The sequence below is a fragment of the Poecilia latipinna genome, unplaced genomic scaffold (genome assembly GCF_001443285.1).
Source record: "Poecilia latipinna isolate Pla-1442-1.1 unplaced genomic scaffold, P_latipinna-1.0 Scaffold1037, whole genome shotgun sequence".
Lineage (NCBI taxonomy): Eukaryota > Metazoa > Chordata > Actinopteri > Cyprinodontiformes > Poeciliidae > Poecilia > Poecilia latipinna.
The window spans coordinates 65,957-79,866 of NW_015113653.1; the positions used below are offsets into that span (position 1 = coordinate 65,957).

Sequence of the window (13,910 nt, forward strand, 5' to 3'; positions counted from 1 at the left end):
GGTATACTGTATAGATTTCATGGACATGATGAGCTACAATATGGCCTCCTTCAGAATAACAACATATAAATTGAGGTAGTTTGGCTTTTTGTCAACTCATCCAGAGTTTTTGTGACTCTTTCAGTGAAATTGTTGTCAAATCCCACTTAATTGTGCAATTAATTCATTTTAAATTATTTTACATAAATTGCATTACTTCACATGTATCAAGTTTTTCTTTTTACTCACTAGTTTGTCACCACCTTCAGTTCTGTGTCAACTCCGTCAGATGGACTTTTTGTTTTTTGTTTTAAATAAAATTAATTTTGTTTCTTGAGAAGCATTTGTCTGTAAAAACAAGTAAAATATCACTAATAGGGTATTTTAAAATAAATTATATTTATTTTTGTCAGATGGTGATGACGAAGTTCTGGGTCAGGTCGATTAAAAAGTAAATTTTTAAGAAAATGTTGCAACTGGGAGCTTGCACCTTAGCATCTTTACATTTCCTAAACATTGCATACATAAGGTTGAGAAATAATAAAAAAATATGGGAAAATTAAAACCCATTTTGTCCCTATTCTCAAGAATCAATTTGATAAATCATATCAATAATGGGTCGCTAAATTCTTACAATTCCCAGAGTCTCTGCTGGGGCTTCTTGTGATCAGTGTTTATGTGTGAGGACCATTTCAGGTACTAAGATGGAGTGAGTCCAAAGAATTGGCAGTGATCAACAATAAACAGTGTTTAAAGATGGTGAGGGAAGAGAATGTGAGGATCAGCATCACCTCCATGGTCTTAAGCGGGCTGACCTCCAGCTGGTTCTCATGTACTGTTAAATTATGTGCTTCAAATCGTCTTCATCAAGGCTTTTCTGTTCTTGTAAAGAAGTTAATCTATTCATTTTTTGTGATTGCTTCTCCCTCATACTTTCAGAAAACACCAGAAATGCTGTGCTCGGAAGATTTAACAGTAGTCTGCCTTCGGTCCTCGTGAACATTCACCAATCTCTTCTTTGACCAGCTCAACCCTGCAACCTGATCCTACCATGCTGCATGCAGTGCTCTGCACCAACTGGAAGGTTAGTTTTGCCCTTCATTGGCCCTTTCAACTGTTCCTGCTGGAGGTTCTGATACCCGGGGCCCTACCAATCATCAGAGTACCGCATCCAGGTAAACGTGAGGTCGTCATAGAAGGGGACATTGTGATTGGGGGCTTGTTCCCTGTGCATGAGAAAGGTGAAGGGACAGAGGACTGTGGGAAAATCAACGAGGAGCGGGGCATCCAGAGACTGGAAGCCATGCTTTTTGCCCTCGATGAGATTAACTCAGATGATCGCATCCTTCCCGGGCTCCGGCTGGGCAGCAACATCCTGGACACCTGCTCCAAAGACACCTACGGTCTGGAGCAAGCCTTGGATTTTGTCAGGTCGTCCCTCGATAAGGTGGATGATCCTGGCTTCATCTGCCCTGACGGCTCCAGACCCATCGAAAATAACGTTCCACTGGCTATTTCTGGAGTTATTGGAGGATCCTACAGTGACGTTTCAATTCAAGTAGGTGGAGAAATTGATTTACTTCACATTTGCAAGTAAATGTAAAGAAAAAGAAAAAAAAATTGTAGCAAGTACCACAGACCAGCAATTAAATTTATAAGAAAACCCCAAAAGGCTTTTGAATGTTTGTTGAAATGCAAACAAGTAGCATTTTATTATTTCTAACCTTCAGGTGCTTTAGGTGCTGAACTAAACTATATGTAAACAGTCTCCTGTAAAATCTTTTTAATATTATTTTTATTTAAAAGAAGAAAAAAATCACCAGAAAATAGCAATTGAAGCTAAATTTATCTTTTAACAATATATGTATCCAATTACAAAACCCATCAGCTGTTTATTGGCCATTCAGGCTTTTCAGTAAATTATTCATCCTGATAGTTTTAAGGTCAACCATATAACATGTATATGAGCATAATAAGGTGATTCTTTGATTTCATTTTTGGATATTTACACAAAGTCTGTTAAGAGGTATTTGGAAATACAACTTATGAAAAAACAACAAGATAAAAAAACACACTTTTCATAAAGACACTAGATCAATGAAACATTTTGGAGAAAAATGTGCTGATGAGCTCTGCAGCAAGAGTGCTTTTAAACAAAAATAAAAGCTAAACTAGACATGAAACTTCAGTAAATGTCCATCAAAAGTAAAATGAAAAGTTGTTGTTTGGATGCCTCATTGTTTGAAGCTTATTCTATATGTTAAGCAAGAGCCTGTTGACGTAAGACACGTGTAGAGGGACAAGCCATTACTGCTCAGAATCGGCTAAATAAGACATGCAAGACTAGTCAAAAATGTTTGACTCCCCATTAAATCAGACAGTTTTCAAAATCAAAGTTAAATATTTAACATTGCTTGAGTGAATAGCTTGCTTTCATTCTAATCTTTATTATTCCTATAGCCAAACAGACTTACAAATAATAACTGAATACATCAGTAGAGAAAGTCTGTCAAATACCAACAAAGAAAAAAATATATATTGTTGATTGGTACCCCTGCTCCCACACAGTTAGACAGTCATCCATCGCAAAATATTCTCAGCAGCATAATTACAAATACTCCTGTATTTGTTGTCTGTTGTAATTGGTCAAGTTAGATTTGAGCCCCTTTGGGTAACAGCTGGATTTTCTCAACACTTTCTCTAATTTGCATGTGAATACCTTCAATATAATGACGGTATACATTCTGCTCTACTTATTGTCAGTGCCAATCATGTCCCAGTAAACAGATACTTAAAGTTGTTACACTGTCGGTTTGGAGTTTGTGTTATTAAATTCAGCAGAAATGTCAGTCTGGAATGTCAGGCAATTTGAAACAAATTTTCCAACCTAAAACTTTTAGTCTCTAATATCACACGCCTTGTTCATTAAATCTTTCTTGTTGTTAATATATAGTTTCACATCTTCACAGTCCCTCAAATTTAGATACTTACTTTTTTTTTTTTTTACTAATTTTTCTGAGTCTAAAGACTTTTAGTAAATTTATTATTTTTGTATCAATCTGCCATAAGTGCTTGAAGCATCAACATTCACAAAATTACTGTGTCAGTGATTTCATTTCTGAATTGCATCCTGACCTTTTCCACATTCATATATTAAAAGTAGCCAGAGGGTAAATGTCTGAACATAATTAATGATTTTTTTCACTTCCCTTAGGTACAATAACTATTACGGTGCACAAGGTGTTAGCTACAGTGAATAGGAATGATATGGTTACACTTTCTTTTAAGTCCAGATCACAGCATTTCTTTATCATAAAACCAGCCTCGTTGGCGTTATTTCCTCACAGCTGAAAGGTTTCCGTTGGCCGTTTCTAGATAAATGAAAAGAGTCTAGGCTTCCGGTTTTTTTGTGTCAGGTTAACCGATGATTTTAAAGCCTGTAGGTTGTAAGGAGTGTAAATGGTTTTCTGTCTCAACACAGAAATTTCAAATATACCTATGTTGACTCCCTCAGCTTATTTTTTTAATTAAACATCTCATTGCAGTTGTTTGTTTTCAAATCAAGTTTCTGTATAGCTAAATTAGGTTTTTTTTTCATTCTTTAGACGCTTATTTATAAACTATTGGCCTGTAGTGAAACAGTGATGAATATATGATATCTCAGTTTTTTTTATTTGTCTGTTAAATGCGTATCAAGGAAAGCACAAATTTAATGATTATACCAAATTACGGATATGAGCTCAGATAAGTGACCATCACATGATCAATGCAAAAGTAACACAGGACATCAAACGGTCCTCAGAAAATTGGGTAAAACACCCATCTCTTGCTTACAGACTACACTCACAGCGGTGCTTGGCTCGGCTAGTACGCACTGCCAGCAGCATCCCTGCTGGTTTCTGCACAGCTAATGAAGCAAACCTTCTATAGCTCTGTGACTATCATATAATCCTCATCTCATGCTTGTGTGTGTGTGTGTGTGTGTGTGTGTGTGTGTGTGTGTGTGTGTGTGTGTCTACACAGGGAGCTGCTGCACTCCAGTTAACTTTAAAAATATGTTCCTGGTCTCCATACCAGCACATCTATTATTAATGTAATGAGAGAGGTCATGAGTATTCAGCTGCTTATGGTTGATACGGGTGGGTTATTTTAATGCTTTAAACAGGTTGGGACTGTTGATTAATAAATCTGTTACACAACACATATCCTTCTACATTTTTGACTTGTTCACAACATCTGGACTAATATTTGATTTTTTTTATTATTTTTTTTGTTACCCCTTGGCCTGGACCTGATATCAATTGGAAATAGTTTAAAAAGTCATTGTCCATCCGGTCCATTGGTTGCCCAGATCAGCTGAGGACATGTTAAGGGTATGGCTCACCTCTCACCCAATGACCAGCGATCGGTCACTGGACACCTCTATGACCTGTAAGAATAAGCAGGACTAGACAGTGGAATGACAGATGAAATGCTGTTTCTCACTGTTTCTTAAATGTAAAGACAGTTGGTTGCTATCTTCTCTGTTTTATAGTCTATTGGAAAGTTTGGCTGCTATCGGAATGAGGTCTGTTCCTCTCACACACCCTCCTGTTGCATCAAACTACTTCACACCATTACCTTCTGGGAGTTGAGAGCAAAATCTAACAAAAACTATATATATTCATTGGAGTATGATGCGTCACCTGATTTATTTAGTACATGCCTTTTGTTTTATGTTTTTGTGTCACTAGCGTGATATAGTGGCGTTTTAATGTAATGTTACCACACTGTGAGAATCTCGTTCCGTCCCATGGCACCCAGAAAGGAAAGAGGAAGATGCTGCTTCAGCAGGTTAAAGCTGAATTGAGACTCTGACAGGCTGAATAGAGGATACCCAGCAGCATATTAGGCTCATTTAAAGCCTCCATTATTACAAACAGGGCTTCCTCTCACACCTCTATGGATCTCTCACTCCTGTAATGTTTTTAAGCGATGTTTTAGCAAAAGACCAGCATGTTTTTTTTTTTTATTTCTTTTTTTTTTTTTGCATATCTTTGTGTGAATGGCTTTTCAACAAGCAGAGACTCCAAAGGAAACTCTCAGCTTTTGTGAGTTTTCTCCTTTTCTCTTGTATCTGAATACATACCTCTTCTGCCTCTATTTGAAGAGACTTTTTTGTTTGGCTTTCCCTTCCTGGCATTAAAATGGACAGAGCTGTGAGAGAACGGCTTGAAGCCCATAGTTGTTGTTGTTTTTTTTGTTTTTTTTTTCCTTTAGAGGTCACTGGTTTACACAGTCTCTTTTTTGTCCCAGTGAAGCACTTTGTGAAGATGAAGGGCATTATAAAAGTGAGGAGGACGAGTGCCAGGGGCCATCCTGGGGAACGTTGAGAGGAGCAGCTTTTCCCATCTGTGGGGTTGCTCCTCTTGGCTGGCAGGGATGTGTCCACCTGCCTGTGACAGGGCCAAAGATGAGCCGTGGCAGCAATGGTGGGAGACAAGCTCCCCATTACCCACAAAGGGATCAGCTCATAATTAGCCCAGCAGTTTTTTTTTTTTTTTTGGAAGCTTTCATGGCCCTCTTACTCATCCTAACACATTTTGCCATCCTTGTTATTTCTTCTCTGTGTTCAAGTTCTTCGAAGTAGTTTTAATTGCCATCAGGGATGTTCGCTATATAAACCAGCCGAGCGTGATGACTCAGACTCTTTAGCTGCCCACACGCTTTACAGCTACGAATTTAAACCAGAAAAATAATGTGAGGAAGAACAATGAAATAATTTTTCAGCTACAATTCTAACACGCTTCCAGGACTGATAAAAATGAATATGAGAGATGAGCCTTGAAATCCACATGTGGTTTCTTTGCCTCAGGAACTACACAACAATCAGAGCAAAAGGGCTCAGAGTCGTAGGTCAGTTGTTCCTGGACGTAAACTCACTTTACTCACAATGAACTCACAACGAAAAATAACGCATCTTCTGGCATTAATCCGTGAAAAACAACAAATCTTTCTAATTGTATGCAGTGTTGTATGCAATTTTACACCGCTTGAGCTTTATATGCACCAGCCTTAAATGTCTTTTACTCAGATTTTATCGAATAGACTAACACAAAGTTGGGAATATTTCTAAAACAAACATTTTTTTTTTTTTACAAATAAAGATGCGCAAAGGGCTACATCTTTATTTGTTTGTTTTACTTCTACTAACGCACCACTATGTGTCGGCCTTTCATATAAAATCCTGATAAAATACATTCAGAGTGTGCTTGTGAAGTGGAACCATCTAGACGTTTCAAGGCATAACGAAAACCATCGCCAGGCACGGTAGTTAAACTCAGTCTGTGTGAATCATAGCAGCCCGAGTGGAACGAGCAAAAGCACCGGAAAAATCCTGCAAGAAAATTAGACAAACCCTGTCATACCTCTGTTAAGCCTGCTGGGAAACTTCTCAATAATTTGAGGTTATAACACCTGTCCTGCCGTGTATTTGAAGTTTAATATTTTTGGTTTGCTGTGCTTTATTAGCTCCGCTGGAATGTGATGCGGTGGGGGAGGAGAGGGTCTGTCTTTATTGAGTTTCTGCCTCCTCAGAGTTTTTACAGATGGGAAGAAAAATCTTGCTTTGGTGTTGACTTCAAAAAGCTCTTGTTTACCGTGCGACGCTCTCCTTGAAACTGTTATGTAGCCGCATTCGGAGAGCACATCGCCGCTCTCTAATTATCGCATCCGAGTGTCATTCAGCATCAGGGAAAGCTCTGTAATGACTGCAAGGTTGTTTGGAGTCACACGATTGTTATCATATTATACTGGAAGCTTATCTGTGCCGGGATGCACTTCAGTTCATTTTGTCTGTCTTAGAGCTGTTGTTCTCAATATCGCAGGTCAGCCTACATTCACAGCCTGCAGCTGTTATTTAAAATGCACTACATATGTGGAAAGAGTTCTGCATTTTACTGCTGAATTAATATATAGTTTTTTTGAACAACGCTATGGGCAAGAAGTAGCATTTTAGAGCTTTAAGCTGACAACACTAAACTGTATCCATATAGTCTTGAGCACCACTTGAAAAGGTTGCTGTTATGAGTTTTGTTTTGCTGGTGGGAGGAAATAATAGATGTAGGTTTATTGTGAAGAATTTCTTGTTCCTGAAATAGTCTCTGCAAGCCAGTTGGCATCGGCTCCTCTCTCCCAGTGCATTGCCAGTAACACAGACACTAATATCAGGCTCTCATCAGACAGCTGTGACCCACAGACATGGACGCACCAAGTATATGGTCCAATCTGAACAGTCCATATTCTCAACTCTGCCAGTAAAGTTCCCATGTTAAAAACATTTTCAAGATTTTATGTCCTTTTTTTTGCTGCTTTGTTATTAACATTAAGCAAGGTGTCTTTGTATGATATTCAGACACCTTGAGGTTTATAACATTTTTGAATGTTATAAATATTACTTAAAAATGATGTGCCGTAGCAACTGAAATACATATTTAATGCATGATTCACTGTGTAAAACATATTTTATGTCTTATTCAAGATGATTATACACCTCCATACTTCATTCCCGGTAAAAAAAAAAAACAAAAAGCAAAACATTGTCTTTGTCACTTTGTACACAAAGGGACTCTCAAGAATCTGGCAATTAAAGGCCAGTTAGATAAAACTACTCTGGACTTTTGAAACTTGGTGCAATAAGATGTAAAATCTGGAGCATTTCAGGGTAATAATGACAGCAAAGAATGGTGTTCAGATGACACCATCATGTGAGGTGGATAATGAAAAGATTGTTACCAAGGAAACCAAAGTATGGATTCCACTTCGGCAGCCAAGTGTCAGCTATTAGACGATTGGCAGTTTTCAAAGCGCATCCTTAAAATCACTCCCAAGCAGTGGAAGTCAAAGAACAGCAAGGTTACAGCAAATGTACACTTGATACCAGATGTTTACATACACTGTATGGAACAAAAACAAAACATTGCTGTTATAAACATTAGACAGGGGGAAGACATGCAGCAAAGGTCCAGGAATCGAACCTCAAACGGATATGTGGATCTAATAGCTCTACCTCTATACCACGCACCTTCATGTTGAAATATGTTGCTTTCTCCTTAAGATTTACATGGTTAATCAAAACTGCGCACTTGATATACGTTTTCTATGCGTCACATGTATTTCTGGGTCTCTGGTGAGCCTCACATGCACACCCTGCTGCGGTTACAGTTGAAGACATCTATTGTTGCTACAGCAGAGATCAAACTGACAGGGACCCCAGGGGCATACGGTGGACTCTCCACGTTAAATGAAAAATAAAGACACATGACATATGAGTAAGAGACTTCCAGAGGTTGCATCCGTGTCTCAGTTTTCCGTAGTGCTTCTGCAGATCTTACCATTAAGTTACCCAAATATGTTTTTTTTTTTTTTTGGCCTAAAGCAAAGTGCAGTGGCTCATTTGCTCCTGTTATTGATGGACTATCAGTAACCTTTACAGTTTCGCTGTGAGGACTCATTTTTAACTGTAGTATAGGTCTGATGAAGGCCCTTTGGTGCTGAAACTGGGGAAAATCAAGCTCTTACTGAGGTTTTATTTTGTATTTTTGCTTTACATACCTTACAAAAGAAAACCGCGTTTCTGTCGTTTTAGCTAAATTTGTACGCAGAGATGCTTGTTGAAAATTTAACAGACAGGAAAACATATGATATTATCATTAATTATAAATTACAGGATACATACTTAATATTGTTTGCATGTGCACTTTGTTGAATATGTGGCTGTGGCAGAAGGTTGTTAAAAATAACCTCGATGAGAGTCATTCCTGGGTGATCAAAATCAAAGAGAAAGGACTTTGTACTGGCTTTCATCTCGACTTATTGCTTCAGTAATCAGACTCTGTATTCAATATTGGTCTCTGTATTTTAGCGGCTTCTCCCTGCATATAAAAGCAGGGACTCTGATATTGCTGAGAGACTCTGGCTGGACAAAGGGAACACTGCGGAGCGAGAGTCATACAGCTTCACTAATGAACCTTCTGAATAATGGAACCAAAACAAGACATCAACTTTATAGACTGTGGCCATAATTACAATAGTATAACATTCTGTCTTAATAAGGTCATTATTGTTATTTTTTTAAAAGGTTTCCAAATGCAGTCTGTTTTGCAAAATGAAAACACTCTCTGGAAAGCGTACAATCATCTACTTTGGCATGTCTTCATTATCATGAATCCAAGAGTATTTTTTTAAGAAACAATGTAGTGCAATCAGGTTCTCCTGAGCAAGTATTGTGGCTGCTGCTTTGCGACTGAGAATAGGGGGGAAATACTGAATGAGGACGAACAGACGGCTGCTGTCACACACTTCAGTGCCGTCCTGAAAGGTGTGCTGTCAGGCTTCTCCAGGAATATACTGAGGGAGACCTTCCAGAAAAACCCAGCAAGAGAAAACCACCTTATGATGCAAATATGACTGCCTGACTGACAGAGAGCTGCTCATAGTTTAACTCTCAATATCTAGATAAATAAATAGATAGGTGAATTAAATTAATGAATCTTAGTGAAAATCTAAGTTTTAAAAATAGATTTAATCTCAGGTTCTTACACAATAATTACTGTGTTACAATAACATTTATAATAATAACATATTACCTTCAAAAGTATCAACAGTGCAAGGAGATTAAAGAAAGTAAAATGCATTTTTATTTAATAATTCACACATGTAATTAAATAAAATATGAAAAAAAATATATACATGAAGCACAGATATAACTTAATTTAGAAGCATGGAACAGCCTGCTTATGAAGAAATGTCTTTAAAGAGGTGTTAGAAGGATGAAATTGCATCTGTCAATATGATCCTTGCGGGGAGATTATTCCAGAGATTCAGTGGGAAAAACAGATTCATAGCTGTAATTTGCATATCTAAATGCATCATATTTCCTCCATTTTCCCCTCTTCAGGAGCTTGGAGCAGATCTGCATTATTTGCAGTTTATTGTTTCGGGCAAGTTTGGGGTCTGCACACTCAGGCAGACCCCAAACTTAGGCACAAGGTTAATGTCAGTATTTTTAGACAAAATGATTCAGTTTTTGTTTAATTTAAAGCTTTGTTTTGTTTGTTTTGATTCTGGTGTAATGAAGTACAAAAGTTTGGCTTTATGTCCAAAAGCTGGTCACATTAACTACGAAGCTTAAGAGAATAATTTCATACCGTTTTCACATTGACAGAGCACCTTACTCGGGGTTCCATTGTCACATGTACAGAAACTGACAGGAATACTAAATACAGACAATTTTGCTGTCACACTGGTGAAGATGCTTAAAATTTGCTGATATAAAAACAGTTCCTTTTGCATCAGGATAATCTTACACCACTTGTTTTAGAAAAATCCAACCTATAACTTCAGTACATGCATTCAGCGAAGACAAAAAAATAATTTTAAGATATTTTTTAACAAGATCACAGGTTACAAAGTTCATTTTAACTATCTGCTACTCGTTTTTGCAAGTAGGAGAGCACTTAGCCTTCTCCTATTACATTTCACAAGTTTGGCGCACGGAGAGCCAGGTATCTTTGATCATTCGTCTTTGCACAATCTCCCTGAATTAACTAGAGTCCTGGCTTTTCTTTTTTGCTCTCTTCTGCTCACGGCACACTTTTTTTTTTTTTTAAATAGGATCTTTAGCTATGTAATCTGAGTTGGCCTTGTAAAACTGCTGAGTTTGTATCTGGTGAACCATTTCTACGTTAATTTGACCAAGTGTGTTAAGTTGACTGTGTTTTGGATTGTTACCCAACTTAAAGACTCCATTTACAGTTTTCTGATGGAGTGAGACCTTGGCATTTATTTTACATCTGATGGTATTCATGATGAGTTCATGATTATTTAGAGTCTAACAAGGTTCTCAGGGTTTTTGGGAGAGTAGTAAGGCCCTCCATCATACTAAACAGCTGGCATAAGGAGCTATTCCATGTATTTATCCTTTGTTCATGGCACGTAGGAAGTGTTTAATGGTTGCTATGGATACCATTTGACCCCAAGATTCTACTCTTTGCTTTTCCAGCACTGAGCTTTAGAGAGATGTTTTGTTTTCTACCATCCAACCATCTTCCTCCCTGTGCCTCATGGCAAGATAAAAATGGAGCTGACCAAAGGCTGGTAACCACAGAAACAGGTTGTATTGCTTGGAGTTCCTAAAAACTGTGAATTATATACAATTTTCCCACAAATGCAAAAATGTGTCAATTACATGATCTTTAAAGGGTTTATTTTACCAATAATTATTTGTTCTCCAATTAAATAAAGGTATAGTTTAAATGCTGTGATAAAAGATGATCTAGTTAAAGGTTTTTTTCCCCCAAGTCTTTATCATCGGTACCCACAAATCTTTCAGGTGTGCTGCAGGTGAAAAGATTAAAAAGAGTATGAATAGGATCAGGTATCCACTGTAAGAAGACGAAGGAAAGTCTAAGAAGACTGAATGCATTTTTAAATAAGATAGAAACAAGAAAAAAACATTAAAATGTTGGACTAAGAAGAAGTAGTGATAAGTGTAGTTCAATCTGGAAAGACTCAGAGAAAAAGAAACAAAAGATTTAATGACAAGAATGAATAACAGTTCTTTGGCGCTTGGGCCCCAGCAGCTGATTTGAGCTGAGATTTGCAGTGAACTCGGGTGAACATCCTGGAAGCTGATTAGGGATGCTCTCCCCCAAAAAGGGGTAGAGGCCGGGGCCCGAGGGAAAGTGAGAGCTAGAACTTGTGAGCTGACTTGAGAATGCAGAGAGGAAAGTAAGGAACAGGTGATCAGCCAAAGGAGTGTAGATAAACTAGAAAGGTAAAATGCTGGGACATGGGCCAGCTGCAGGGACAGAGAAACGCTGAGACATGGGCCAGCTTCAGGGACAGAGAAACGCTGAGACATGGGCCAGCTATAGGGACAGAGAAACGTTGGGACATGGGCCAGCTATAGGGACAGAGAAACGTTGGGACATGGACCAGCTGCAGGGACAGAGAAACGCTGGGACATGGGCCAGCTGCAGGGACAGAGAAACGTTGGGACATGGGCCAGCTATAGGGACAGAGAAACGCTGGGACATGGACCAGCTGCAGGGACAGAGGAACATGGGCCATCCACAGGGGAGAGGAAAGCTGAAACACGAGCTTGCAACAATGGAGAGATGGAGAGAGGCGGAGGGAGACTCACTGGGTGCATAGACTTAAGATGCGGTGAACGGTGAGTGCGCTTGGAATGCGATCTGTAGGTGGCAGCATAATGACACAAAGAGGAAAACAGGACAAAGCACAGGCTTAGTACACATGCATGGGTGAGATAGATCAACCACCACCAGCGAAATACGCAGTGCATACCTAAGCACTGAGGGAGCGTTGAACTGACAAAATGGCTTAGATGTCTGGACGAATGTAAGAGGAAAAAGCTGATGACTACCAGCCGAGCTGCTGGAGAGACAATGTTGGTATGCCTTGCACGGCTGCAGATGTGGCTGCTCCTATTCTGAACGAATGGCCCAAAAATTGACTGGGAGGGAGGTTACATGCAGCTAATAGTAACCTCAGGTGCTTGAGAAACCAGGAAGCGGACATGATGAAGCCTTCCGGGGTTAGGAAGAGAGATTCGGGGGAAAAGCTCAATTTATGTCTTATGAGAGCGAACTTGAAAATGGCTAGATAAAGGCAGAACGGACCATTATTACGGGCCACAATGATAGTACAGGCACCTTTAGTTTTGGAGTGCTTGAGAGTTAAGCTGTAAAAGTCCGCTAAGATCAGAAACCGCCAGGTCTCGAGAGGAAATAAAAATAATGTTAGGAAACATGAATTCCCCCAAACGGAGAAGACCATAAAAAGCTAAAAGAAAAGTACTCGAAAGGAGGCTCTTAAGATAAGGGGAATAGGAACTTCGACTGAGGGTACCAAGTAAATTAATGAGGATAGGAAGTGGAGTAGGTTTCCTGTTATCAGGAGGAGAGGGACGAGTATTAGATATACCCTTCAGCAGGAGCCTGATAACATGGTTAGAAAACAAACTACGAGTGGGGGAAGGCTGGTGAAGCAGGGAGAAAAAATTGATTTCGGCAACTAGACTACGAATAGAAGACGGCGACAGATTAAGATGCTCAAAACAATGAGTAATAAATGCCTCAACCGTGCTAATTTGAACAGGGTAAAGGGGGGTCAAATGAAAGGAACAGAATTTAGCGTACTTGTGCCAGGCCAAGGAGTATGGTTTGAACGTGGATGGAGCGAGGCCAGCTGTAAGGTAACATTTAGCTGACTGTAGCAAAGGTAAGAGAGAAAGGGAGATTAATTCAGGGAGAGGTTCTTGAAGGGGGGAACTGGCGATGGGAGGAGGTCGGCTGCAGGACAGAGACGATGAAATATCTTAAATTGAAGACGAGACAGAGCATCGGCAGCAAGCTACGGTGATGGGATACCGAATCTGATGAGAGAACAGCGCCGTCATAAAAAAAAAGGAGATGCCGTTCCATGAGTTGAGCAGAGCAGACCAGAACGCAAGATCAGAGCGGCAACCGTCGTCTAGAACAACCTGATCATGTAAACCGGGAACCGAATTAGACAGGTCGAGCAGCCTAGAAACGAAAGAGCTCCCTTGGGGAATTATGTGCACGGTGAAGTTAAGATGTCCAAGAAAGGACAGAAGCTTGCGCTTGGGAACAGTCAGGGAGGAACAGTAAATTTGGGAGATGTCACGGATGCGGGATAATTTATCAGCAGGCATCGAAGCTACCATTTTGACGGAGTCTAAAGTGATGCCGAGGAATTGTAACCGTGTAGTCGGACCGGTGGTTCTTTCCTCTGAGAAGGGAATGCCGATGTGACTGAAAAGATCTCCGTTTAGATAGCGAGTGGGAAGAGGGGAAGGGCGGGTCAATAAGCAAAATCTCATCAAGAAGATGAAGCACCGAGGGAAG

General features: G+C 39.4%; 1 protein-coding gene across 1 annotated transcript in view; it reads left to right on the forward strand.

Annotated features, from left to right (window-relative positions):
* LOC106959008 (metabotropic glutamate receptor 2-like) overlaps positions 1-13,910 on the forward strand; it is a 43,980-nt gene that overhangs the window by 14,183 nt on the left and 15,887 nt on the right. Inside the window, exon 2 of the mRNA XM_015051249.1 lies at positions 919-1,537. Within this exon, the coding sequence (XP_014906735.1) occupies positions 1,031-1,537 (507 nt within the window). The 5' untranslated portion in view covers positions 919-1,030. The remainder of the gene's footprint in view (positions 1-918; positions 1,538-13,910) is intronic.